Here is a 27,312-nt window from a genome sequence, read left to right as displayed (position 1 = left end):
GGGACAGGGTTAGCCAGGCTCCATAGGGGATCACGTGGCACTTGAGACCCAGGCACCAATACTGTCCGGGAGTCCTTGGCTTCACCATTTCCATCAGGTCAGTCAATGGCCCTTCCATTATTCTCCGGAGCCAAGTGACGCTTGTCAAAGCAGTGCAGGGGAAGAGTCCCAACAAGACAGCTCAACTTGGTGACATGCTAGCTGCAGTGGCTGTGTATATAGGCAGCAGCTGCCAGCCCCACTCCACAGAAAGGGCTGAGCAGTGCCAATTCAAAGAAATACACACATACTTCTTTCTCTGCCACATTTATTATTTTTTTTTATATATAAAAGTCAGCATTTTGGAACATGATAGCTATGAGTTCCTCCATTGGGGGGGGCCGGGGGACGGGGCAAGAACACTCCCGAGGGGTGGGGGGGTGGGGGTAAAGAAGAGCAGTCTTCAGAGGAAGCGAGTTACTGTTTCCCAAGCAGGAAAAAACGAGGATGCAAGGCTGGCAGTCACAGAAGAGTGCCGACGTTGCAGGAGACAGGCACACCACCTTTCTCGCCACTTCCGGGGAGGAGAGGACACTTGGGGAAAAACCACGTGCTGCAGAGCATGAGGGCACAAGCCCAGCACATTCCATACACTGTCTTGGATGATATTCAGGGTGTTGGGAGGAAGTTGCAGGGCACTCACACTCCACTCGTCCTGCCCTTTGGCTCAGGGAAGGAAATCAGTTCCAGAGGGGGAGGATGGAAAGCGGGGGGGAGGGGGAGGGTGGAAATAAAATAAAATAAAAAACAAGCAGGTCCCATTGGAAATGCAGGCAGTTTTGATTGACAGAAGCAGACTCTAGAGCCAGCTCCAAGTTTTTGGTAAACAGCCGCTGCATCTCCACTCTTCACAAGGCCAGAAGAGCCAAGTTCCTCTCAGTCTTGTTCCCCAAACCAAGGAGGAAGCAGTGGATTCAGGGATTATATGGTGGTTTTCACCCCACTCACACCTTCTTGGAGGAGTTAGAGGCGGGGAGGACATGGAGGGGAGAGAGGAGCACTCACAACATATTAGTCATGAAGAAGTATACATATATATATATCCCCCTTCACCACCCCTGGTTACAGCCTAAGGGTGCTGACCAATGAGATCAGACCATGTGATTATTAAAGCATTACTTTTAAAAATACCGGTGATCCATCTTTAGCTCAGTGAGGGGAAAAGGGGAAATTAAAAGGGATAGATGGAAAAAAAAATTTAAGCACCCTGTTATTCAGCAGCAAGCTTCAGGGTTACACACGTGCAACTCTTGTGCCTAAATAACAAGCATCGACACACGATGGAGAGTAAGGGAGGGCAGCTCTGGTTACAAGAACAAGGCATGTGATTTTTTAGGATAGATTTCCTTCAGAGGAAGGAATGTTTTCTTACCAGAAAGCATGAAATGTCCTGGGCTTTTAAGAATTAGAAAAAAGAAAGCATTTAAAAAAATACTTCTGCTTGTTCTGGGGATCTTAAAAAACTGTTTTAATCAGCAGTGCCCAGGGTGGTTAGTTCAGTAAAGGTGCAGCGAGCAGCTACAATGGGAAAAGGCTGATACACCTTTTGAAGAGTGTCAGGATCCAAATCCGACTCAAGAGGAGGGATGAGAACATCCCAGATGGGAACATAGGGATGGGTGGACGATTCTGCAGGAGTAACTTTTATAAGGAGCCAGCAGGCAACAGGCAAAACGCCATCAATGCTCTGCAAAATGTTCAAGCAGCAATTCAGCATCTCAACCAGATAACACTTCTGAAAAGCAACGTAACAAAAGCCACTGGACGGAATAAAAGGATGCCTGTCGATAACTGGTCCCGGCCAGACCTCCTAAACCCCCAAGCACGAGGCAGAGGACAGGGAGCCAACCAAGGCGCAGGAACTGAGGACCTCATTCAAGAGCGAGTTGGGAGAAGGGGTGTGCTGGCCAAGAGGGGCTCGTGGAGAAGATAAAAATGTTGGCCGGTAAGACTAGGGGGTGAGGACTGAAACAGAGGCAGGTACAGGCCCAGAGAAAGGCTTAGTAGCTGTTCCAAGCACTAGCCCAAGGTCAGAGATAAGTCAATCCAATTCCCAGGCTATTTTTTTTTTTTAAAAAGAGAGAGAGAGAGAAAGAGAGAGAATGGTGAAAATAGGGGAAAAAAGAAAAAATGAAAAAGGGGGAAAAGGATAAAAGGGGAAAGAAAAAAAAAGGGGGGGGGGTCCTGATAGTTCTTTAGTTCCTAAAAGCAATGGGCAAGGAGGGAAAGAGAGAAACTGAATTCTCTATACTAGGAAGTCTCAAAAGTCAAGTGCTCAAAGTATAAAAAGTAATAGAGAATCGTCCTCTGGTGCCAGAAAGCTACTGAAGTTTTCTTCTGTGTTTAAGTCCTTGGTGAAATTGCTATTGTTCTTTTGCTGCTTTAAATAAGTATGTACAATGTAGAAAGTCCTTGTTGGGAGAAAAAGCTATTTAACAAGGGGCCGGGTTTTGTCATCATCGCTGCACTGATGGGCTTTGTATTTTTTCACTTCCGCCATGTATTTTGCCCACGCGTCTCCTTTACTTGTCAAAACCTGCAGAGGGGATGGGGAAGGTGGGGGGGAGGGGGAAACGCACACACAAAGAAGCTATGAATACAACAGAATCTGGCCGGACGGCAAAGCTTGGGAACAAGCTGAGCTTCTGAAATGGTTACTCCCCTTCCTGAACAGTAGCCAGAGGCCAGCCCTTTCAGGACAGGATATGCTCATGGGAAATAAAGGCTAACAGAATTCCCAGAGTCTAGCCCCCAGCTCCACTCCTCAGCTCCTCGGTGACTCTAAGAGCTTGGTCGAGCAAGGACACGACTGGCTTATGAAAGAGGAAGTGCAACATGAGGGCACTTAATGGGATCTGGTCTCTTGACTTCACCCTGGCTCCAGACCGGCCCTCCATCTAAACCCAGGGATTCACCCCCAAGCCCCCAGTTTCCCAGCCAGAGGTTGCACTTCCGACGCCAGAAGAAAGCTTGTGGAAGGGCGTTTCCGCTCAGGATCCCGCCATAAGAAAGGGGGAGGGAAAAGGAGGCAACCCCTGATCCGGGGGGGCCAATCCTTCTCCCCGACATCGACTGGCCTCAGGGGAAAAAAAAAAAAAAAGAATCGTTTGCGCTTGGGCACTTGGTGTCGGCAATTCCCGACACCCTGACTTACCTCATCCTCCGTCTTCTGCTTCTTGGCTACTATTCCTGTCTTGAGGGCTAGCTTGTTCCCACCTCTCCGCTTGCCCACCTGAGTTAAGGAATAGAAGACTGCAACCGTTATAGGAGCCCTGGAAGCTGCAATGGCAATGTAGCCCACTACATAACAGGACAGGGAGTCCTTCATTTAGATCATCTTAGCTTGTCATGCCTGTCGTTCAGTACAGTCGAGCCTGCCCAACCTACGCAGCAGAGAGGAGTACAAGCAACTCTTAGGATGATGCAGGAACCTGCTCGGCAACAGGCAGCGGGCCTGCCGGTGCCCCCCATCTGACTACATCCCCCGCCCGGCCACACACGAGCCCACCGAATCCAGGCCTCGGTCCTCCCTGGGGCCCCCAAGCCCAAACTACTCTAGGGGAGCTAACGCTGGAGCAAGCCTGAGCACTGGCGGGGCACCCCAGAGGAGAGAGACTGCAGCTTCCGACTGATATTCTCGGCTTTAAGTGGGCGAGGTGGTGTCTAGAGGGAGGAAAAAAATAAAATCGGACCGATGGATCCATCGAGTCTTTTCTTCCATATTTACAGTCCCACGACACGCCCCATTTTGCCATCTCCCTCTCTGGCGTTGTTTCTAGCCAGCGCGCGCACACGCGCGCGAGCACACACTTCCCCCAGCTCAATTGTTCTAAATGTTGACACAAAGGTAGTCTTTATGGGGGGGGGGGGGAGGAAAAAAAGGAAGACAAAGAGACGGAGAAATATAAACCCCGACTGCAGTCCGCGGATCCATGCGCCTGCTGTCTTTGCGGCCCCCCGAGGGTGGCGTGATGGCGACACCCCCCCTACTCTTGCAAGAGACCGAAGCTGCGGGAGGGGAGGCGTCCGGGGTGAACAGGGTCGGGGGGAGAAAAGAAAAGACGAGGCGGGGAAAAAAAAAAAAGGGGGGGGTGGCAGGAATCGTCCAGCCGGACCCAGACGGGTCCAGGAAGTCACAAGGACAAAAAGGCAACTCCCCCGCCCGCCTTAAGCAGTCTCTCGGCTCGCCCGGCTTCCTGGCCTACTTCGAGCAGAATCCATTATTAAGGTCACTTAAAATGAGGGAGGCCACACGTGGAAAGACGGGGCCCGCGGAGAAGGAGCTTCGCCCCACCACTTAAAAACGCTCCCCCGCCGCCTCTCCTCCCTCCCCCTCGCTTGCATCTGCCCCCGATTATGCGGCTCGGCTCTCACTACGCTCTCCCTCCTCCTCCTCCTCCTCCTCCCTCCTGAAGTCCCGCCGAGAAAGCGAGCCTCCCCCCCCCCTCGCCCTTTCCCCGGGGGCCGGGGGTTTCGGCGTCCCCGACCCCTCCCCCCGGAGAGTCCTTACGAAGCTGAGTGTTGGGACGGGCCCAATCTTCCTCTTCTGCTCCCCGGGGGCCGCGGCTTGAGGGCCAGCGGTCGAACCCCCCTGGCCCGGGAGCGGCTCCTTCTGTTCTTCTCGGCGCCTTCGTTGCTCCTCCTCCATCTTCCGCTTAAAAAGCTCCAGGAAGCTGCCATCGTTGGCGAACAGGTTCACCCCCCCGGAGGATGAGCCGCACGCGTCGTCCTCGGCGGCGGCGACGGCGGCCACGGGCCCGGCAACCGGCCGGCGGACCCCGCCGCCGCCCCCCCCCCGCGGGGCCCAAGGGCTCCCGACCCGCAGGATCCGCCCGTCTCCCTCGGGCCGCCATTTTGTGACCAGGTGCCGCGCAAGGGCCTGTGGGAAGAGCCTCGCCGCAAACCCCTCCTCTCGCCCCACTTCCCGGGCCCCTACCCCGGCCGACCATTCCGCCCAGAAAGCCGCCTCTTCAGCCCTCAGCCCCCTCCTGGCCCGCCCCTCGTCCCGCCCCGCGGCCGATGGGGCCGGAGGCGGGGCTGGGGGAGAGGAGCATAAAGAACCAGAGACGGGCCCGCAGCCCCCTCCCCCACTTCCCTTCCCTTCCCCGGTGAGGCGGGTGCCTGGAGATGTAGAACAATATTGACTGGGAGCTACTGTCTCCCTTCACGCTTTGGGGGATGATACCACCCCAATGCGGATGATTTTCCTCCCCTCCCCCCGCCAAACCTACTCCGTGTAGTCTCAGGGTGAGCCTCGTGGGGCACGGGGACTACCTGACTGTACTTAGTTCGTCTAGTGTTAACCTCCTCACCGGGGCTCCATCTCGCCCGCCTCTATCCTCGCCGACCCCTCGCCCACGTCCCGCCTCGGGCCTCGAACGCCCTCCCTTCGCTAATCCGACAGACGATCGCTCTCCTGCCACTTCAAGGCCTTTTTGAAGGCCCCTCTCCTCCCAGAGCCGCTTCAAAGCCTTTACGTAAGACCCATCTCCTCCAAGAGGCCTTCCCAGACTAAGCCTCACTTTTCCTCATCTCCCTCTCCCTTCTGCGTCGCCCTGACTCGCTCCCTTTGCTCTTCCCCCCTCCCAGCCCCACGACACGTGTACATATCCGTCATTTTATGTGTACTGATGTTTGTCTCCGCCCCCCCCCCCCGCCCCCAGACTGCAAACCCGCTGTGGTTAGAGAATGTGACTGTTGCTATATTGTACTCTCCCAAGAACTTAGTAATAATAATAATGTAGGTATTTGTTAAGTGCTTACTATGTGCAGAGCACTGTTCTAAGCGCTGGTAGATACAGGGTAATCATGTTGTCCCACGTGAGGCTCACAGTCTTCATCCCCGTTTTACAGATGAGGTAACTGAAGCACAGAGAAGTGAAGTGACTTGCCCACAGTCACACAGCTGACAAGTGGCAGAGCCAGGATTCGAACCCATGATCTCCGACTCCCAAGCCCGTGCTCTTTCCACTGAGCCACGCTGCTTCTCATGCTAGTACGGTGCTCTGCACACAGTAAGTGCTCTCGATAAATACAATTGAAAGAATGAATCCTATTGTACCTACCCCACCTTTCAGCTCAGTTCTTTGCGCAAGATAAGCACTTGATCATTTGTTTCATGGCACACTTCTTCTTGCATCCCGGACATCACCACCCGGGTGGCCTGCTGGCACTCTAAGCTCACAAACTTCCTCCCAAACCCACTCCAGCCAGCTTTTCCATCCCAGTTCACAACAGTTTCACATCACCATTATTCTCCCCATCTGGGGAGCATGGTGAAATATGGACTGGAGAGGGGAGAGACAGGGAGATCAGCCGGGAGGCTGATGCGGTGGAGAGTCAGGCTGTGTGAGTGCAGAGACCGGCATAATGTGTGTCTGGATGGAGAAGAGGCAGATTCAGGAGATGTTGTGAAGGAAGGACGGATGAGATCGGGTGGTAGTCTAAATGTGGGGGTTAAAATCAATCAATGGCATTTACCGAGTGGGCACTCAGTGCAGAGCACTGTATTAAGCACTTGGGACACTACAAAACAACAAGGTTGGTAGATTCATTCCCTGTCCACAAGAAGCTTACTAGTCTAGCCGGGGGAAACTGACATTAAAATAAATTAGGGCTCTGAACATAAGTGCTGTGGGGCTAAGGGTGGGGTGAATATCAAGTGCTTAAATAATAATTGTGGTATTAACTAAGCGCTTACTATGTGCTAGGAACTGTACTAAGTGCTGGGGTGGATACGAGTAAATCGGGTTGAACAGTCCCTGTCCCACATGGGGTTCAGTCTTAATCCCCATTTTACAGATGAGGTAACTGAGTCACAGAGAAGTTAAGTGACTTGTCCGAGGTCACAGCAGACAAGTGGCAGTGTCAGGATTAGAAGCCAGGTCCTTCTGACTCCCAGGACCCTGCTTTATCCACTAGGCCAGGCTGCTTCCTAAGGGGACAGATCTAAGTGCAAAGCTGATGCAGAAGGGAAAGGGAGTAGGGGAAATGAGGGTTTAGTTGGAGAAGGCCTGTTGAAGGAGATGGGATTTTAATAAGGCTTTGAAGGTGGGGAGAGTAAGCATCTGTCATATATTGAGGGGGAGAGCATTTCAGGGCAGAGGCAGGATGTGGGTGAGGGGTCAGTTCATTGTATTTATTGAACGCTTACTGTGTGCAGAGCACTGTACTGAGTGCAGGGGAGCGTACAGAATAACACTATAACGGACACATTCCCTGCCCACAAGTCAGCAGTGAGATAGACGAGATTGAGGTACGATGAACAAATGTGGAGTGCAGACTGGACCGTAGGAGGAAATCAGTGAGGTAAGAAGGAAGGACCAAGCTGATTGAGTACTTTACAGCCAAGGGTTAGGAGTTTCTGTTTGATGGGGAGACGGTTGGGCAACTGCTGGAGGTTCTTGAAGAGCGGGGAGATGTGGACTGAATGTTTTTTAGAAACAACTCAGGAGGGAGTTAGACATTAAAATAAATAATTTACAATATATAATTTAAAGATACATACTGTGGGGTTGAGGGTGGAAGGAATATCAAATGCTCAAAGGTCACAGATCCAGAAGGGAGAAGGAGACAAGGAAAAGAGGGCTTAATCGGGGAAGGTCTTTTAGAGGAGATGTGACCTTAATAATGCTTTGAAGGTGGGGAGAGTGGTGGTCTGGCACTTACTATGCGTCAAACACCGTTCTAAGTGCTGGGGTAGCTAGAAAGTAATCACTTTGGGTGAAGTCCCTGTCCCGTGGGGGGCTCACAGTCTAAGAAGGAAGGAGAGCAGTTATAGAATCCCCCTTTTATGGATAAGGCAAGTGATGGGTCCACGGTCATGCAGCAGGTATTGTGGCCAAGGGGGCCTGAGAACCCAGGTCCACTGGCTCCCAGGCCTATGCTCTTTCCACTCTGCCCCCTGGTAAGGTAATAATAATAATGTTGGCATTTGTTAAGCGTGTACTATGTGCAGAGAACTGTTCTAAGCGCTGGGGTAGATACAGGGTCATTAGGTTGTCCCACGTGAGACTCACAGTCTTCATCCCCATTTTACAGATGAGGTCACTGAGACACAGAGAAGTTAAGTGACTTGCCCACAGTCACACAGCTGACAAGTGGCAGAGTCGGAATTCGAACCCATGACCGGGCTCTTTCCACTGAGGGGGAGAGCTGTTGGACTGCCAAAGATAAACTACACTTCGTTTAGTCCTTTTGCGCTTAAGACTCTTACTTGCCTGAAATCGCTTCCCAGCGCCAACCTGGCTTTTTCAGGAATGGTTGCTCCCCCCCGCCCCCCCCCCCGGTTCTCCGGAGTGGGGAGGGCCCTGAGCCAATCCGATGAGAGAGAGGGCGGGTCCAAGGCCGGAGCCCCCCCTCGAGGAGAGAAAAAAAATAATATTGACAGGGAAATGAACCTATTGGACGAAGGCTCGATGTAACGCCATCGGCCACGGCTACGAGGAGGAGGAATGTGATTGGTTGTTGCGAAGGGGGTGGTGGGCGGCTCTAGGGCGTTGGAGCCGAACGGAAGAAGCCAATCGAGGGGGAGATCCTGAGAACGGAAGCCAATCAGGTAAGGCGGGTTAGGATGGACGGTACCATTACCGGAAATAAGCGGGGGAGGCAAGGGGGGAAAACGGTGGGCAGGCGCCGCGTTAGCGGCTTGGCTGACCGCTACCGCCCAGCAAGTGTAGACGTAGAAGAGAGTCGACCCTCTCTCTGGGACTTGGAATCAAAAATTTATTTCTCGCACATCGATCGATGACGATGTAACGATCGCGGTCCCCCTAGAGGGTGGTTGAGTAGTTGAAGCTCTCCAGGTCACGTGAGCCGCTTCCAAAATGGCGGCCGGGGCTGCCGGCTGGGGGCCGGAGGCGGACGAGTTCGAGGATGCCCCTGATGTGGAGCCCCTGGAGCCCACGCTGAGTAACATCATCGAACAGCGCAGCCTTAAGTGGATCTTCGTCGGGGGCAAAGGCGGAGTGGGCAAGACCACCTGCAGGTGGGGAGGGCTGAGGAGAAGAGGCTTCGGGGGGGGGGGGGGGCGGTGTGTGGGATGTACCAACCTCGGAGGTGGGGGCGGTGGCAAGGAGGAGTAGTTTTCCAGTCGGCGTGGGGGTTGAGGGAAAAAGAGTGCGACACGCCACCCTGAGTCAGCGGGGGAGGGAAAAGTGCCGATTCACCGTGGGTCATCCAACCGTTGAGGATTGGTCCTAAGGGGAGGGGATTTGGGGCCTTCGTCGACGTGGGTAGCTGAAAAGTAGTGCGAGCAGGTGTCCTTGCGTTCCCTGTGAAGATGGCAGAGTCCCCTGGATTATGCTACTCATCTGGCATCCATTTTATGCCCACGCCTGCCCTCCCCTCGACATCTTCCGTGGTCTCTTCCACGCCTCACTCTTTTCCCTCCCTGGGCCCCCGCTGCTCCGTTTTGCGTGGGGCCCGGTGTTCCCCCTCACCCCCCTCGAGGACGGGGGTGGAAGGGAGGTGAACGCGGCTAGCAGTTCTCTGCTGTCTTGTCCCATCCAGTTGCAGCCTGGCAGTGCAGCTGTCCAAAGGGCGGGAGAGCGTCCTCATCATTTCCACCGACCCGGCCCACAATATCTCCGATGCCTTCGACCAAAAGTTCTCCAAGGTTCCCACCAAAGTCAAGGGCTACGACAACCTCTTTGCCATGGTGAGTGACCGAAGAGGGCGGAGGGGAGGGGGAATGGAAGAGAACCACCGTGGCGAGGCCTTTGGCAAGAAAAGAAACCACTCTAGACCGCAAGGTTGTTGCGGGCAGAGAACGTACCTACCAGCTCTGTTATAGAGTGCTCTCCCAAGCGCGTGGTCCGGTGGTCCACACGCAGTAAGTGCGCAGTAAATACCATCGATTGATTGAAAAGACCACCCCTGCGTGGGAGTGAGTCGGTCGCGGTTCCCCCAGAGAGCTCTGCTGAGCTCTGAGACTAGGGGTCTGGTGGTTGGAAATTCCCCCTCAGGTCCCTGAGCCTTTTTTCCCCACCTGTCAGGCAGAAGGAAAGCTGTCCACCTCACCCTCTCTTTCCAGACCAGGCACAGGGTCCTGTGCGTAAATTGATTTTTGAGCACGAGGAGGATGATGGCTTATACCACTGAGAATGACAAGGGAGAACATGCCTGAGGAATTGGATCCTAGTGTTCGTGGCTTGTGTAGTGACACTTGCTCTTCTCCCTGCCAGTCCTGTTCCCTCTGGGGCGGAGAGTGCAGCGGATTGTGAAGCGCATGCGGAGGGTTCGACTTTAAAACAAAAACACACACTGAATCCGTTTATGGTCGAAGTGACCGCCGTACAGTGCCGATTGACGCTGTGCTGTAGCACCAGAACCCAGCAGGCAGTAGTCACATTAGCCGCTGTGGTCTTCGCTGCCCACTAGTCAGTGTCCTCGCAGAGCCGAGGCTAGAACTCTGGTCTCCCGATCCCCAAAGCCACGCTCTTTCCACCGAACTAACGTTAATGACGTGCTTCTTTCTCTGTCTCCCAAGCCCTCTCGGTGCTCTCCCATCTATTTTCATCCCGGGCTGGGAGGGGAAGGGGTTATTCTTTGCATTTTCAGATTGGAGAACCGAGGTCCAGAAGGTTAAGTGACTCTCCTGAGGTCACACAGCGAGTCGGCAGCCGAGCCAGGACCGGAACCCAGGTGACCCGCCTCCCAGCCCAGTGCTGCCTACCCATTGGACATAGCTGCCAGAAGTCAGCTCTGAAACCCAGAACCTGCTTGTTCAGGGCTCCTGTATTCGTGCCCTCTCAGTCTGGGCCTCACCCCGTCCTCTAGTGGGTTCCACTCCATGGGGCATCCCCTCTGCAGGAGATCGACCCCAGCCTGGGAGTGGCAGAGCTTCCCGATGAGTTTTTCGAGGAGGACAACATGCTGAGCATGGGCAAGAAGATGATGCAAGAGGCCATGAGCGCCTTCCCTGGCATTGATGAGGCCATGAGCTATGCTGAGGTCATGAGGTGAGGAGGGTAGGGGAAGGGGTGATGGCGATGGTATCTGTTAAGCGCTTACTATGGGCCAAGCGCTGGGGTAGATACAAGGTGATCAGGTTGTCCCACGTGGGGCTCACCGCCTTCATCCCCATTTTACAGATGAGGTAACTGAGGCACAGAAGTTAAGTGACTTGCCCAAAGTCACACGGGTGACAAGTGGCAGAGCTGGGATTAGAACCCATGACCTCGGACTTCCAAGTCCGGGCTCTTTCCACCAAGCCACGTCCCTGCCGGGTAGAACCCCTTGGACAGAGGGCCCCCAACAGAGAACCGAAGGAGTGGAGAGGAGCCGGGATGTCGGTGTCTGACCCTGCCACCAGAGCCTTTCCGGACCTGCTCTTAGCAGGTGGCAGCGTAAAGTCCACATCTCAGACCCTGACGTCCCAGCTCTCCATGCTCCTCCTCCTTGTGAGCAGGGAACATGTCTACCTAAACTGTTGTACTCTCCCAAGCGCTTAGTACAGAGCTCTGCACACAGTAGGTGCTCAGTAAATACCAGTGATTGATGTCTACGCAGCACAGAGTGAGCTATTCGGCAGCTGTCTCCCTGTTTCCTCTCTCCTCTCTCTCCTCCTACCCTGCCCCAGTTCGCGCTCTTCACTCCTCCCACGTTAACCGAATTGTACTTTACTTGGGGCTTTCTCTCGGTCTCACCCACTGCTTGTGCCTTTCGTGCTGCATAGAAACACCCCCCCCCTCAATTTTCCAAACCTCTCCCTCCCCACTTGCTAATCTTCCTAGAAAGCCACTTCTTTCTAGAGGCCTTCCCCAACTGATCCCGGCCTCCCTTTTCATAATCTGCCAGCCAGTTTAGCACTCAGGTACACATATAAAATTAGGCCAATAGACTGAGTAACTGTAGTTGTAGATATAGACGGATGGATATGGATCTGTATATCAGTCTTGGTCTATTTGCCTACTTTTGACGGGTGTTTGTTTTTTTTCATTTTTTTTTTTAATACCCTTTGCATATGGTTTCTTCTTCTTGTGCCTGTTGGCTATTGCCAATTCAGTTCTGCCTGTCTTCCCTCTTTATATTGCAAGCTCCTTGAGGGGCAGCACCACAACTTTAACTTCTGATGTGTGTTCTCAAGGACCTAGAATGGTGGTCTGTGCATGGTAGACAGTAAATGTTAGTGGCGGTGGGTGACGTTTCCTGTGTGTGTGCCCAGGCTTGTGAAAGGGATGAACTTCTCCGTGGTTGTATTTGACACGGCCCCCACCGGCCACACTTTACGGCTGCTCAACTTCCCCACTATCGTGGAACGAGGCCTAGGCCGGCTCATGCAGATCAAGAATCAAATCAGCCCCTTCATCTCCCAGGTAGCTGGGGGGCTGGGGAAGAAGGGGAAGAAGGCGGGGGGCACAGCCTCGTCTTACCGAAGCGATAACAACGGCCGGGGTTACCCTTGCAGATGTGTAACATGCTGGGCCTGGGTGACATGAATGCCGATCAGCTGGCGTCCAAACTGGAAGAAACTCTGCCTGTCATCCGCTCCGTCAGCGAGCAGTTCAAAGACCCGGTGAGGCTGGAGCAGGAGCTAGCGTGGGCAACGGGCCCCCTGATCCTGGGAACTCGAGCTCCCAAGACCACCTTCCTCCAGCAACCTCTGCTTCAGAACAGATCGGGCCCCAGGCTCCTGACTTTTTACCTCTTCACTCCCCCCAGGAGCAGACCACCTTCATCTGCGTGTGCATTGCTGAGTTCCTGTCCCTCTATGAGACCGAGCGACTCATCCAGGAGCTGGCCAAGTGTAAGATCGACACCCACAACATTATCGTCAACCAGCTGGTGTTCCCAGACCCCGAGAAGCCTTGCAAGATGTGTGAGGCCCGGCACAAGATCCAGTCCAAATACCTCGACCAGGTACGGCTGCCACCCCGGCTCCACGTAGCCTAGCGCGGTTGCGGCCTGGCGGCCAAGTCCCCCTGCCAGGTGGTGAAGGGAGAGGGCGCGGCTGTAGAGCAGAGGCGTTCAGTCGCCGGGTCCACGGGGCCGGGTTTCCCCGCTGACTCCGTCGGAGTCCCCTTTGGTTTCCGAGGGGGAAGCAGAGGCCACGACTCCAGGGGAACTGCTGCCTCCACCCATCTTTCCTTTCCTCCCTCTCTCCCTCCCTCCCAGATGGAAGACCTGTATGAAGACTTCCACATCGTCAAGCTGCCGTTGCTCCCCCATGAGGTGCGAGGGGCCGACAAGGTCAACACCTTCTCCAGCCTCCTGCTCGAACCCTACAAGCCGCCCAGCACCAAATAACCACCTCACCCCCATGGGACTTCTCCGGTTCTGACCATTCCACTCCACACCCCCGGCCCACCACCTGGCAGATGAAGGATGAGGGGGGCTGGGGAGGGGGAGGGGGAAGAAAGAGGGAGGAGCAGGGGCACCCACCCCAGCATCAACCTTTTAGCGTCTCCCCCAGCCCTCCCCTTCCCTAGAGCAGCAGTGGCATCAGTTGTCCGGGGGGCCTGCATGGCCACCTGTGGTCGCCGCCCTTGGGGAGCGGAAGGGGAGAGGGTATTTATTTTCTTTACGGGGGCCTGGCTGGAGTGAGGTTTGATTTGGTTGAAAATACTCTCCTCCCCTCCCTGTTCTTTTCCCTCCAGGAGCCAGGGCTCTAGTTTTCGCAAAGGGCGAGTGCCCTGTAGTGCCCACTCCTCTCCCTCACCATCCCCATGACCTCCCCTTCTCCCATTCCTCCCCACTTCTGTACCACCATTCAGTTCTCTTCAATAAAGAAAACTAATTACCAGTGTTGGTGCCTGGCTGATTCTGGTGAGGAAGGAGAGGCAGGGTGAGATAAAGGCAAGGGCTTGGCCTGCTGCCCCCAAAGGCGGTTGGGAGATGAAAAGGGGAGTTAGGAGATGAGGACAGGACCCTGCCTTATAGAGCGAGGGGATGATGAGGATGATAACGGTATTTGTGAAGCGCTTACTATGTACTAAGTGCTGGGATTGGAACAAGCAAATGGGGTTGGACATAGTCCCTGTCCCACATGGGCCTCACTGTCTCAATCTCCATTTTACCGATGAGGTAACTGAGGCACAGAGAAGTAAAGCAATTTGCCCAAGGTTGCACAGTAAGCAAGTGGTGGAGTCAGGATTAGAACCCCTGAACTTCCGCCTCCCAGGCCCATGCTCCATCCACTATGCCATGCACTTCAGTAAAGGAGGGTGAGGCAAGGCTTGCCTGGCCCTCTTGCTCGCTTGTAAGAGGCAGCCCCCCTGGAATAGAGAGGTAGAGGCAAACCCAGGCCTTCACCCACATTTCATTGCTCTCAGCAGCCCTGCTGCTCCCCAGCCCAACCCCCCTGCCTCCTGGGTTTGAGTGGTGTTCCAGCTTCTAGGGCCCTGGATCCAGTTCCTGCTGCCAGCCTGGGGCAGGAAAGCTCAAACTCTGGGAATGGGTGGGGGAAGAGCCTCTGCTGGCACTAGCTCCAGTTCCCTGCAGGGTGACTGCCCACCATCAACTTTTCTCTGCAGGGATGAGAAAAGCTCAGTGCCAGCTCCGTTCTCTCCCCTTGTAATGGATGTTCGCTGGGCGGCCTTGGGCTGGGAACCAGCCGTCCTCATGGCACTGCTGCAGCACGGGCCTCTCGGCTCCACTAGGACACTAGAAATTTAAGGGGGGCAGGGGGCGGGGGAGCCCATGGGAACGGGGCCCGGTGGGGCAGGTGAGCAGCCAAGGGTTGGGGGGGAGAGCGCTGGCACCTGATTGGAAGCAGGAGGGAGCCTGAGCCGGATTACTTGGCAGGAGTGCTGGCCTTGGCAGCTGTTTGTCCAGGGAATAACGGCAGGGCATTGGACAAGGGCTGGCCATGGGATTCGCAGGAGGGGAGGGGTCAATCCCCCAGGCACGCCACCTCCCCCCACTTGTTTTTTCCACATTCACTTTTCATTCTGAATACAAACAATTATCGGGGCATTTGCTACTCCCTTACTCTCTGGGAAGCGCTGAGGTAGATATAAAATAATGAGATCGGACACGGCCCCTGATTGTCACTGTTTATTGTTGTATTTTCCCAAGTGCTTAGTACAATGCCCTGCACACAGTAAGCACTTAATATGATTGAATGAATGACTGAATCCACATGGGGCTGTCAGTCTTAAGGGAGAGGGAGAATGTATTTAATCCCCATTTTACAGGTGAGGGAACCGAGGCACAGAGAAGTGAGTTGCTCAAGGTCAGACAGCAGACAAGTGGTGGGGGTAGGATTAGAATCCAGGACTCTCCTGGCTCCCAGGTCTGGGCTCTCCCCCTCAGGTTAATGCTGTCTCCAGTCCTGAGTGGGGTTGCTGAGACACCTCATCTTGGGCCCCCCTGGAGAGAAAAGCGACCTGGGCGTGTTTGTTTCAGTCCCAGTGCAGGTGAAATACCTGGGTGAGTTTGAGAGCTCCCCTGAAAAAAATGTTACCCAAACACTGTACTAAGAAGCACTGTACTGAGAACCAGCGCGGCATAGTGGATAGAGCATGAGCCTGGGAGTGTCAGAAGATCGTGGGTTCTGATCCCGGCTCTACCCGTGTCTGTGGTGTGACCTTGGGCAAGTCACTTCACTTCTCTGTTCCTCAGTTCCCTCATCTGGAAAATGGAGATTGAGACTGTGAGCCCCACGTGGGGACAGGGACTGTGACCAACTCAATTTGCTTGTATCCACCCCCAGGCTTAGTATAGTGTCTGGCACATAGTAAGCACTTAACAAATACCACAACTATTAAGCACTTGGGAGAGTACAATAGAATTAGTAATAGCCCCTGCCCTCAGGGAATTTACAATCTCGAGAAGGAGATGGACACTTTAATAAATTACAGGTAGGGGAAGCAACAGAATAAAGTGTTTTGAGGTTGGGGTGAGTATCAAAGTGCAAAGTGCATAGGCCACACAGAAGGGAGGGAAAGTACAGAAGGGAGATAAGAGATTAGTCAGGGAAGGCTTCCCGGAGGAGTTACAATTTTAGAAGGGCTTTGAAGATGGGGAGAGTAGTGGTCTATAGGTTATGAAGGGGGAGGGAGTTCCGGGAAGGTGTGGGTGTGACCAAGGAGTCAGTGGTGCACGAGGGACAAGATTGAGGCACAGTAAAGAGGTTGGTACTGGAGTGAAATGTGGGGATTGGGTTATAGTAGGAGAGGGCCAAGGATTGGTGGGAGGGAGATAGCTGACTGAGAGCCTTAAAGCTAATGGTTAGGAGTTTCTGTTTGAGACTACCCCAGCACTTAACACAGTGTTGACAAATATGATTATTATATCAAGGATTTAGGAGGGTGGGAGTTTCGGGGAGGGTGAAATTGGAGTCTAGAGATGGAGCTGAGAGCCTCGGAAGTGAGCTGGAAAAGGTTTAGGGAGACGGGGTGAGGACAGGAGGGGGGAGCTGGCAGAGGGATTTTTAGGATATGTGGTACCTTTTTTCTAGACCCTTTCCAGGCTGGGGGGGTGGTAGGAGCAGGGGGGTGACAGCTTTCTCTTCCCCCAAGAGCTTCTCTCCCAGACCCCCCAACCTTTCAGGAGACCCAAGCCCCAGAGACCTCTCCTTGACCTGGATGTGGGGCTGGGTGAGAGTTAAAGGGGTTGTCACTGTCTGGAATTTTCTGTCTGCCCCAGTGAGGGGTTAGCCAAATCCATTAGCAGGTCAGTGCTCAGCTGGGCTGGGTTCCAGGTTCCAGCTCTCCAGGAGGAGGGAGGAAAGAAAGGGAAATTGGTAAGGAGGAGGGGTGACTCCTTCTCCTAAAGAGCCCCAACCCTAACACTTTCCCCTAGCTAACGTGACCTCACTAACTTTTCTGACCTCTGGGCTATCAGGGGAGAGATTGGTCAGACTCTGGTCTGACAGTGCCACATTTCTGCCCCCGCCCCAGGTATCTGAAATTGGGGCTCTTTGACCATCCTGTTCTGGATGTAAGTTTACAGGCCCAGTTTATGGTTGGAAACAGTTCTGCTCCCTGGGGGAGGCCTCCCCACCTGGCTGGCTCTTCAACCTTCTTCTCTGCATGGCCACATGCTTTATAACAAAGTAATCTGGTTCCACGTGGATTTGGTTTGATTTGTCAATTGTCCCAAATTGTCCCAAACCCCTGACTCAATTTAGTGCTCAGAAAGAGGGTAGGGGTGGTTCCCCCGTACAATAGAGAAGCAGCATAGTCTAGAGGGAAGAGCCTGGGCGTCAGGGGATCTGGGTTCGAATTCTGACTCTGTCACTTATCTACTGTGTGACCTTAGGCAAGTCACTTTACTTCTCTGGGTCTCAGTTCCTTCATCTGTAAAATGGGGATTAAGACTGTGAGCCCCATGTGGGACATGGACTGTGTCCAATCTGATTATTTTGTATCTCCCCCAGTGCTTGATACAGTGCCTGGCACTTAACAAGTACCATTTTAAAAATTACACACCTCCTCCTTACTCTTCAGTTTCTAAACCAGCACATCCCCATTCCCTTGGTTGGGGCTCAGGGGGCTGGGGACCAAGCAGCCAGAGTCGGGCTGAGGCAGGTGAGAAAGGTGGAGGGGAGGGAAGCTCCTGTGCACAAACACAATGACCGGCCTATCTCCCTCCCCTAATCCCCGGACAGATAGGCAGCTGCTGCAGATCCCTGGGGGTGGGGGAGGGTGGAGGAGGGGAGGCAGGCTGCTCTCCCATTTCCTAGGAAAGGAAAACTGAGTCGGGAAAGAGGCCAACCCTAGGGGCAAAGTCAAGGGGTTACTTTCCAACTCATCTACTCCCCATCTCCCGGGCTTCTCTTGGCATCCCAGTGGACCCCCAAATCGTGACAGGGGAGCAGCAATGGGTGGTCTTGGAGTTGTTGGAAATCTTTCCTTTCCCCGCCCCTGCGCTCCCGGCCCGGGCTTCACCCAGGCATCCTGGGCTGGCTGGATAGGCAGAAAACACGAGCTCGGCAACCCAGGCCCCAAAAAATAACCCCCACCCACGGCTAATTGCAGGGTGAGAAGCCCGCAGGTCCCACGTAATGGCTATCGAGCAGAGCCCTGGAATTAGGGGAAGCAGGGCGGGGGTAGGGAGAGGGCAAGAGGGGATGGGAGGGGGACAAAAGTGAGACCGAAAGGGGCGGGAGGAAGAACGTGGCCGTGGGCCCCGAGCCTCTCCTAGCTTTAGCCTAGGGGAGGTGGGGGGCGAGGAATTTCAGCTTGCGGCGGTGAGTGTTGGAAAGGGGTCGGACTGGATGGAAAGCCCGCAGGCAGCTGCAGCGATTGAAGGCGAGTTACCCCCAAGCCCGCTCTTTCACTCCTTCTCCGCCCTCCTCCGCAGGGCCCAGGTCAGAATTGGGGCGGGGAGGGGCAGGGGGAAAGCCCTGGCTTGACCCTGAAGTATAATAGGAGGGAGGAGGAGGGGATTGGGGACAGGAGAGGGCACCGATCGGGCCGGGTTATGGGGGTGGGGGTGATGGGTTTGGTGGGGGCGGGGGCCGGCTTGACCTCTCGAGACCTCTGTTCTCTCCCAAGATAAGGGGGGAGAGCCCCTCCCCCATATCCACACCTGCCCCTCCCCAGGGCAGCAGGAGGAACGGGAATATTCTGGCAGGCCCAGCCCCTCCGGGGGAGGGAGAGAAATCCCAGTCCTCCCGGTTGTCTCAGCCTTTCCCCCCGAATGCGCCTTCGTACAGTCCTGTGGGCAGTGAGGACGCCACGGCAGAGAAAAACCGAGATTCGCTCCCTTCCTATTTGAGGGCAAGGTATTTAGGGGCTTGGATGGATCTATCTACTTTCCTGGCTTTACCCTCCCCGCAACTCCGACTCCTGTCTTCCCCCCTCCCCAGGATGAAAAAGCAACGAGCGGCTTAACCTTGAAGGCGTTGACTCGTTAATCGAATTTTTTTAAAACCAAAGTCGAACCAGGGTAGGGAGCCTGGGGCAGCAGACGCCTGTATGAAGGGCCAGAATTTGGATGCTTTGGGGAGGGAGTCCCGTCCTTCCCCTCCATGCCGGGAGCCGTGACCGGGATGGGGCGGGGGGAGGGGAGAAGAGGGTGGGCAGGGCCAATGGGTAAACTGAGGTCGGGGGAAGAGTTGGGGATTGCCCCGAGGTTCCAGGCTATATGCCTCAGTTTCCCCCTACCGCGGGTTGGCGGGGCCTCTAGCCAGTGGCCTTCTTGGTGTGTGGGGGGGTCGGCGTGCCCCCGGCACCTAGGGGAGGAGAAGGTCAGAGTGGGGTGGAGCCGGGATGGAAGAGGGGGGCGCCGCTGGGGAAGAACGGCCTTTTTCCATTGGTCCAACAGACCCCCTTCTCGCCACACCCACCCGGACTCCTCCTCCCCCCCTCACCCGGGGTCCGGTTCCCGTTCCGCCCGTCCCTCTGTCCGTTCTGCCGCCGCCGTCGCTGGTGAGGAACGGGTACAGGGGCGCCAGGTGAGGGAGGGGGAGCTGGGGTGCGGCCGGGGAGAGGGGAACGGGGGATCCAGAAGGGAGAGGGGCAGTGGGCTAACGGAGTAGGGAGAGGGGAAACTCGGGATCTTTGAGGGGCTTAGGACAGTGTTCTGCACACCGTAGGCACTCGATCAATACTGGTCATTGGATGGGTGGATGGATGGGTGGATGGATGCGAGGAAAACGCGGGCGCAGGATAGGGTGGCGAGCGCTGAGGAACTGGATCCCAGAATTGGGAGTCTGAGGGTGGACGGGGAGGCCCCTGATCGGGGGGGGCGGGAGGTGCGAAGCGGGACTGTCGGCCCTCGTCCCGGCCTGGCGTCCTTTGGGGCCGATGAGGCGAGGGCACCGGAGCTGTGCCTCCCCGGCCACGACCTCCCTTCCCAGCGGCGTCTTCCACCCCTAGGTGCGAGTCCGGTCCGCTCGTCCCCCCTCCCCCCCACCCTCACGCCGTCCACGCCATGACGGTGACCTACACAGCCCGGGTGGCCAACGCGCGTTTCGGCGGTTTCTCGCAGCTGCTGCTGCTGTGGCGGGGCAGCATCTACAAGCTGCTCTATCGGGAGGTGCTGGCTTTCCTCTTGCTCTACGTGGGGCTCAGCGTCACTTATCGGTGAGGGGGCGGGGTCATTCATTCAATAGTATCTATTGAGCGCTTACTATGTGCAGAGCACTGTCGGGAAGGGGCAAGAGGGGCAGCACCGGGGCTGGGGGGACAGTAGCCGGGAAGGAATGGGAGGCCGAGGACTCTAACACTTCCTCCTCCCCGTCCTCCTCCATCCTCTCCCCTCCCTCCCCCCACCTCCACACTCAGCTTTGTCCTGTCAGAGGCCCAGAAGCGGTACTTCGAAAAGCTGGCCATCTACTGCGACAACTATGCCAACCTCATTCCTGTCTCCTTTGTCCTGGGTAGGAGCTCTCGCCCTCATTCCTCAACTGGCCCTCCCCAACCCTTCCCCTCCTGAACCGCCACCCACAGAGGGGAAAGGGAGACTGTTCACTGGAGCCCCAGGTGGCTCTCCCCTTTGCTTGGGAGACGGTTCTCTGATCCACACCTCCCCCGAGACACACACACACACACACACACATACCCCACCTCCCTAACGCCTCCCACCTCCCTGTTGCCCCTAGGTTTCTATGTGACGCTGGTGGTGAATCGCTGGTGGAACCAATACACCTGCATGCCCCTGCCTGACCCGCTCATGTGTGCCATCTCTGGCACAGTGCATGGGCACGATGAGCGGGGGCGTCTGTACCGCCGGACCCTGATGCGATATGCCAGCCTCTCCGCCGTACTCATCCTCCGCTCCGTCAGCACTGCCGTCTTCAAACGTTTCCCCACCATCGACCACGTGGTGGAGGCTGGTGAGGGAGGGATGTTCTTGGAAGGAGGAGGCAGGGATGGAGGGGAAGTGGGGGGGGCCTCTGGAAGTGGTTAGGTGACCCCATCCCACCCCAGAAGCGGCTGCAGGAACAAGTATGCAGCCTGAGGCTCTCAAAACCCCACAGGTAGCTTGGTGGGGGAGGGGGAGAACAGTGAACATCACAGGTGGCTGCATTTGCACCTACCTGCAAAGGATGACGGGGACATCCCTGGGCGCCCTTCCCCGACAGGATTCATGACCCGCGAGGAGCGAAAGAAATACGAGAACCTGAACTCCTCATACAACAAGTACTGGATCCCATGCGTCTGGTTCAGCAATTTGGCTGCACAGGCCCGCAAGGAGGGCCGGATCCGGGACAACAGCGCTCTCAAGCTGCTCATGGAGGTGAGGAGCCCAGCTGGGGCAAAAAGGAAGGGGAAGGAGGGCCCTGGGACAGGCCAGCATGGGGGCGGTCAGGGAGGTGGGTTTCTCTGGCCAGGGACCACTGTTGGGACTCCCCTTTCACCTGATCCCCACAGCAATCCAGATGTTCCCTCGGATCTGGGATTCTTCTCCCACAAGTTGCTGAATAGCTCGCATTGCGCTGCAAAGGCATCGGTCACTGGTATTTATTGAGCACTTACTGTGTGCAGAGCACTGTATTAAATGCTTGGGAGAGTACGATGTAACAGATTTGGTAGACATGTTCCCTGCCCACAAGGAGAAGCAGCATGACCTAGTGGAGAGGGCATGGGTCTGGGAGTCAGAAGGACCTGGGTTCTAATCCCAGTTCTGCCACTTGTCTACTATGTGACCTTGGGCAAGTCAATAATTTATCTGGGCTTCAGTTCCCTCATCTGTAAAATGGGGATTAAGACTGTGAGCCCCATGTGGGACGGAGACTGTGTACAGCCTGATTAGCTTGTGTCTACCCCTGTGCTTAGTACAGTGCCTAACACATAGTAAGCGCTTAACAAATACCGCAATTACTGTTATTGAGAAGCAGCATGGCTTAGTGGAAAGAGCACAGGCTTGGGAGTCAGAGTTCATGGATTCTAATCCTGACTCCACTTGTCAGCTGTGTGACTTTGGGCAAGTCGCTTAACTTCTCTGGGCTTCAGTTACCTCATCTGTAAAATGGGGATTAAGACTGAGCCCCTCGTGGGACAACCTGATGACCTTGTTTCTCCCCCAGTGCTTAGAACAGTGCTTGATACATAGTAAGCACTTAACAAAAACCATTATTATTATTATTATTAATAAGGACCATACGGTCTAGAGGAGACACAAATGAAGGGTTCCTGGAGCCAGGAAAGGCCATCAACATAGGGTAAAAGGAATTTTCATTGGGAAGGGGGGGACTGCAGAGCCTCCCCTCCATACCAACTGGAATACACACAACTTCCCCTCCTCCTGGGAAGCTAGGGGCCAAGGGGAGGTCAGGATGGGCTAGTTCAGGCCTGACCTCTCCCACCACTCCACCTCTCCCCCCCCCGCCCCGACCCCCACAGGAGCTGAATGGTTTCCGAGGGAAGTGCGGCATGCTCTTCCATTACGACTGGATCAGTGTCCCTCTGGTCTACACCCAGGTAACCTTCTACCCATAGGGCCTGAGCTCAGGAACCAGGGACCAGCCACTCTTGGGGATGTGCAGGATGGGATGGGAAAGTGACTCCCAGGATTCTCCCCACGGTTCCTGCCATTAATGGTGGCAGGGGTGGGGGTGCCTGAGCAGGGGGAGGGAATACTACTCCAAGTCGGTGGTGACTCCAAACCTGACCTCTTGCCATCAGGTAGTGACCATCGCCGTGTACAGCTTCTTCTTGGCCTGTCTGATTGGGCGCCAGTTCCTGGATCCCACCCGCGGGTACCGAGGGCATGACCTGGACCTCTGTGTACCCGTCTTCACCCTGCTCCAATTCTTCTTCTATGTGGGCTGGCTCAAGGTGCGGGGCAGGGCCTGGGGAAGGGAGGCTGTGAGTGTGGAAAAGAGAAGGGAGACTAGAGGTGCTAGCATTCTGATCTGCTGAGAAGCAGGGTGGCCTAGTGTAAAGAGCATCAACTTTGGAGTCACAGAGCCTGGGTTCCAATCCAGACTCTGCCACTTGCCTTCTGGGAGACCTCGGGCAAGTCACTTAACTATCTTTTGTATCTACCCCATTGCTGAATACAGTGAATACAGCACATAATACTTAACAAGTATCATTTAATAATACTAAAAAAAAAAAATCAGGTCTACCAACTATTGTGCTTTCCTAAGTGCCTAGTACAGTTCTCTGCACACAGTTGACACTCAAGTACCACCAATTGCTACACCTATCACGACCCACTGGTGAAGGCTGCTCTGTGCCTCAGTTTCTTCATCAGGAAAATGGGGATTAAATACCCGTTCTCCCTCCCACATCCCCATGTGGGACAGGGACTGTGTCTGACCCGATTATCTTGTATCTAAACCAGCCCTTAAACATTGGCTTCTACTCCCTTTGGTTGTCCTTTCCCAGGCACTAACACTGGTGTTCTAAAATTAGTTTAGGAGAGGAAAGGGCCTAGTGGTGGTGGTGGTGGTGATGGCAATGGGGTGGGGCACAGGACAAGAGTAACTGGATAGTGGTGGGAGGTCTCAGAGGGGGGAAATGGTGGGGAGTAAGGAATGAGAGGGGCCAGAGAAGCCCCACAATGCTCCAACCCTTCACTCTTTTCAGGTGGCTGAGCAGCTGATCAACCCTTTCGGAGAGGATGACGATGACTTTGAGACTAACTTTCTGATTGACCGGAATTTCCAGGTAATCTCCCGCTTACCTCCCCAACCAGCTAGGCACCCCAGGTCCCCTACCCCCTCAGGGGAGGGGATGAGGAGGAGCCTGGGCTTGTGGTGGGAGAGAACTGGCTACCTCTGCTGGGGCCTCACTCCTGCACAGGCGCTTCGAGCCATCCCTCTGCTCCTGTCCTCTCCCCCAGGTGTCCATGCTGGCAGTAGATGAGATGTATGATGACCTCCCGATGCTCGAGAAGGATCGGTACTGGGATGCTGCCAATGCCCGTGCCCCCTACACGGCTGCCACACTCTTTCTGCTCCACCAGCCCTCCTTCCAGGGTTCCACTTTCGATATCACGTGAGTCCTTGATGGGGATGGGGCCCCCGAAGGGAGTGGGGAAGCTAGAACCCTGCCTAGGTCTGGATTGGCCCCCAGTTCAGGCCAGATGGCAGAGCCTATCATTCCCCCCCAAACATCAGACTCTCTGTTAGCAGGATCCCTCGACCAGCAACATTTCCATCAGTCAGACCCCGCAATTCCCAAAGGCTAAGTCAAATTGCCCCCTAGGGACACCCAAATCCCTCCAACTGCAAATGATACCGCTCCCCACCTGGATTCTTATCCCCAGTCTGCCCTTTGTCATGCTCAGCCCCTAGCAGGTCTCCCTTTGTTCTGAGGGAGTGTCTCCATTGGTTGAACTCATCTAAGTACCACACAAGCACCCTGTAATTTCGTCCTTTTCTGTAACCCCTGGACCATCAATGGTAATGGCCCTAGGCCAAGTGCTGGGGTGGCCACCCTCCTGGGTGCTAACAAAGGAGAAAACCAAGGTTATCCAGTTCTCTTTTGACTCTCAGGCCAAAGACAGAGTGTTTTCCTCCCAGCCACAGTCCCGGTAAACTCCAAAGGCTAGCCATATCCTCCTGCATAAAAAAACCTCTCTCCACTGACATCAAGGCACTCACTCGACTCTCTTAATCATGATATATCGACCATCCCCTCCCCAGTCACCTTAGTAGTAATAATAGTAGTTATTAAGCACTTACTGTGCACATTCTACTAGACATTGGGAAAGAATGCACAGGTAGGGGTGAGGGGGAGGAACTCTACCTTCTAACTCTACCCCATTCTCAGCGGCCTGTGACCCTTTGCTCATGCTAATAATGATAATTGTGGTATTTAAGTGCTTACTCTGCCAAGCTCTGTACTAAGCACTGGGGTAGACCAAGATAATCTGCTTTGCCCTTGGATTTGTACCCTTAATTCACCCCATTCTCAACCCTACAGCACTCACCTACCTAGCCGTAATTTATGTATAGTAATGTTTTTCTCCCCTTCTAGAGCGTAAGATCCTTGTGGACAGGGAACGAGTCTACCAACTCGTTGGTATTGTACTCTCCCAAGGGCTTAGTACAGTGCTCTGCATATAGTAAGCACTCAATAAATACCATTCAATTGGTCACAACATAGCCCCTGACCCTCAAGGGCTCACAGTCTAAGTAGTGGGGAAAATGGGTATTTAAACCCCATTCTGTAGATGTGGTATTTAGAGAAGCAGTATGGCTCAGTGGAAAGAGCCTGGGCTTGGGAGTCAGAGGTCATGGGTTCTAATCCCCGCTCTGCCACTTGTCAGCTGTGTGACTTTGGGCAAGTCACTTAACTTCTCTGGGCCTCAGTTACCTCAGCTGTAAAATGGGGATTAAGTCTGTGAGCCCCACGTGGGACAACCTGATTACCTTGTATCCACCCCCCCCCATCCCCCCCCCCCCGTGCTTAGAACAGTGCCTCACACATAGTAAGCACTTAACAAATGCCATTATTATGTATTGAGTGGTGCACTGTACTAGGTGCCTAAGAAAAACAGAATTATGGAAGGAGCTAATGCTCTAAAAGAGACAAAAAGAAAAATATTTACAACTAGAAAGATTGAAATTAAAATGGAAATATACATGGGTGCTATGGAACCCTCTTTAGCACTCATATATATTTCCATTTAATTTCAATCTCTAGTTGCAGGAAGTTGGCAGAGAAGCAGCATGGTCTACTGGTTAGATCCCAGGCCTGGGAATCAGAAGGACCTGGTTTCTAATCCCGCAAAATTGTCTGCTATGTGACCATGGGCAAATCATTTCATTTCTCTGGGCCTCGGTTACCTCATTTGTAAAATGGGGATGAAGACTGTGAGTCCCATGGCAGTCCCATTGACTGCCCCCAAACTGACTAGCTTATATCTATCCTGGCACTTAGTACAGTGCCTCGCATGTAGTAAGCGCTTAAGAAATACCATTTTTAAAAAGGATGACATGGCTCAGGGTGCTGGGAAATGAAGAATCAGGTAAAGTTTGTCGAAAAAGGTAAAGAGGTGGGATTTAAGGAGGGAGAGCTGTAGTCCGCACTACATGGCGGGGGGGCAGCCTGAGCAAGTGGACAAAGAAAGATTCTCCTGTAGACACTTTTCCCCTCCCAGCACCACCACCCACAAATAGGCCAGACCTCAGCCCTCCTCATTTTCAAAGCCTCCCTTAAATCCCCCTTCCCTTCCCCAGTGAATTCCTATAGCGACTCAACAACAGCCCACTCAGCACTTCTGAAGATTCAGTTTTTCAAATTCCTCCTACTCCCTATCTGCTCCTTGTTCTTCCTACTGCTCCCACTATTTGTAAATATTTTGTTCTCTCCCCTCCCTGCCGAAGAGGAGAGTAAGCACCACGTGGGCAGGGAACGTGACTCGTGCTTTGGTTGTACTCTGTTCAGCACAGCGGTTGCCCTCTCGGTTGCCCTCTCACACTCGGCAGGTGCCGAACACCCTCATGACTCCAGCTTTGGGTAGGGCGGGGGGGAGCCAGCCAGCCCACAGGGTTCCTAGTGCCAGGGCTGAGAGGAGTGGCTTTCATAACCCGCCCCTCCCCACCTTCCCCTCAGGCTGCCCAAGGAGGACATGCAGATCCAGCGGCTGGAGGACATCACCGAGCGCATGGAGGAAGGGCAGCAGGAGCCTGGAGACCTGCTGCACCGCCTGCTGCCCGCCGGCCCCGCCCCCGGCTACTTCAGTCGCCGCCTCTCGCTGCTGCGCCGGAAGAACAGCTGTGTCTCTGAAGCCTCCACCACCTACAGTTGCCTCTGCCCTGATGGTTCTGTCCCAGATTGTGCCTGTGGACCGTTGGGCCCCCAGGACCACAGGGAAGGGGGTGCCAGCTGCGAAGGGGGTGAAGACGAGGCCCTCGCCGACGTGGGTGCCGCCAGCCCGCGAGCCCGACAGGGGGACCCAGACCATGACCCCCACTGCTTCCTTGACTCCCCTCATCATCCTCAGAAGGAGCTTGGGGCTGGGGAACCCTCAGTGGCTATCTCCATGCCCACACCTCGGGGAGAATCTGCAGTGAAAGGCGGGACTGGGCCAGTTCCACTCTGGCTACAGAGCCCCATTGGAGAAGAGGAGGAGAGCCTGGCCTGAGTACCCTACTGGCACCATTTGCCTGACCATGTGGCCTTCAGTCCCCGTGTCTCAGCTGGAGATGGGGGTGGCGGGGCCCAGTTGGGGGCCCGTGACGTCTAGATGGAGGTAGTCCCGGGCCAGTTCAGACCTTCCATCCATCGCCCACTGAAGGGGCTGGGGGAGGACGCGCACAGAATAGGTACCCAATGGCAGACTTCTCAGTTTCTTGTGCCCACCCCAGAGACCTGATGGGCATCTTATTCAGAGCCACGCAGTCAGCCTTGGCTGAGCCCCTTCCTGTCTTACCTCCCACTATTCCTGCACTGCACTGTGGTAGGAGCTACTAGTGAGTGA

At 54.7% G+C, this 27,312-nt stretch overlaps 3 protein-coding genes across 3 annotated transcripts; 2 read left to right on the top strand and 1 right to left on the bottom strand.

Annotated features, from left to right (window-relative positions):
• Window positions 1-290: 290 nt before the first annotated feature.
• Window positions 291-4,945, bottom strand: TRIR (telomerase RNA component interacting RNase). Its single transcript, XM_029053120.2, is given in 4 exon segments — window positions 291-2,575; window positions 3,194-3,271; window positions 4,550-4,834; window positions 4,836-4,945. Coding segments are annotated over 4 exon segments (528 nt in total). The 5' UTR covers window positions 4,893-4,945; the 3' UTR covers window positions 291-2,467.
• A 3,778-nt stretch (window positions 4,946-8,723) lies between these two features.
• Window positions 8,724-13,786, top strand: GET3 (guided entry of tail-anchored proteins factor 3, ATPase). The gene is made up of 7 exons (XM_029053385.2): window positions 8,724-9,025; window positions 9,550-9,697; window positions 10,852-11,000; window positions 12,206-12,356; window positions 12,449-12,556; window positions 12,703-12,900; window positions 13,156-13,786. The coding sequence occupies exons 1-7, from the start codon at window positions 8,865-8,867 to the stop codon at window positions 13,285-13,287; spliced, it is 1,047 nt and encodes a 348-aa protein (XP_028909218.1). The 5' UTR covers window positions 8,724-8,864; the 3' UTR covers window positions 13,288-13,786.
• A 6,077-nt stretch (window positions 13,787-19,863) lies between these two features.
• BEST2 (bestrophin 2) lies at window positions 19,864-27,263 on the top strand. Its single transcript, XM_029053350.1, has 9 exons — window positions 19,864-20,015; window positions 20,217-20,311; window positions 20,534-20,767; window positions 21,017-21,171; window positions 22,278-22,355; window positions 22,560-22,712; window positions 23,469-23,549; window positions 23,725-23,879; window positions 26,445-27,263. The coding sequence occupies exons 1-9, from the start codon at window positions 19,864-19,866 to the stop codon at window positions 26,974-26,976; spliced, it is 1,635 nt and encodes a 544-aa protein (XP_028909183.1). The 3' UTR covers window positions 26,977-27,263.
• The last annotated feature ends 49 nt before the right edge of the window (window positions 27,264-27,312 follow it).

The sequence above is a fragment of the Ornithorhynchus anatinus genome, chromosome X2, assembly GCF_004115215.2.
Source record: "Ornithorhynchus anatinus isolate Pmale09 chromosome X2, mOrnAna1.pri.v4, whole genome shotgun sequence".
Classification (NCBI taxonomy): Eukaryota; Metazoa; Chordata; class Mammalia; order Monotremata; family Ornithorhynchidae; genus Ornithorhynchus; species Ornithorhynchus anatinus.
Note: the sequence above shows the minus strand (reverse complement) of the source record. Positions and strands in the feature narration are given on the sequence as shown.

Excerpts from the sequence above, each read along its gene's own strand:
- GET3 (XM_029053385.2), top strand. The coding sequence starts at position 8,865 with ATGGCGGCCGGGGCTGCCGGCTGGGGGCCGGAGGCGGACGAGTTCGAG. Across the intron at positions 12,357-12,448 it reads TCAGCCCCTTCATCTCCCAG|ATGTGTAACATGCTGGGCCT; the intron begins GTAGCTGGGGGG and ends TTACCCTTGCAG. Across the intron at positions 12,901-13,155 it reads AGTCCAAATACCTCGACCAG|ATGGAAGACCTGTATGAAGA; the intron begins GTACGGCTGCCA and ends CCTCCCTCCCAG.
- BEST2 (XM_029053350.1), top strand. The coding sequence starts at position 19,864 with ATGACGGTGACCTACACAGCCCGGGTGGCCAACGCGCGTTTCGGCGGT. Across the intron at positions 20,768-21,016 it reads CGACCACGTGGTGGAGGCTG|GATTCATGACCCGCGAGGAG; the intron begins GTGAGGGAGGGA and ends CTTCCCCGACAG. Across the intron at positions 23,880-26,444 it reads GGTTCCACTTTCGATATCAC|GCTGCCCAAGGAGGACATGC; the intron begins GTGAGTCCTTGA and ends CCTTCCCCTCAG.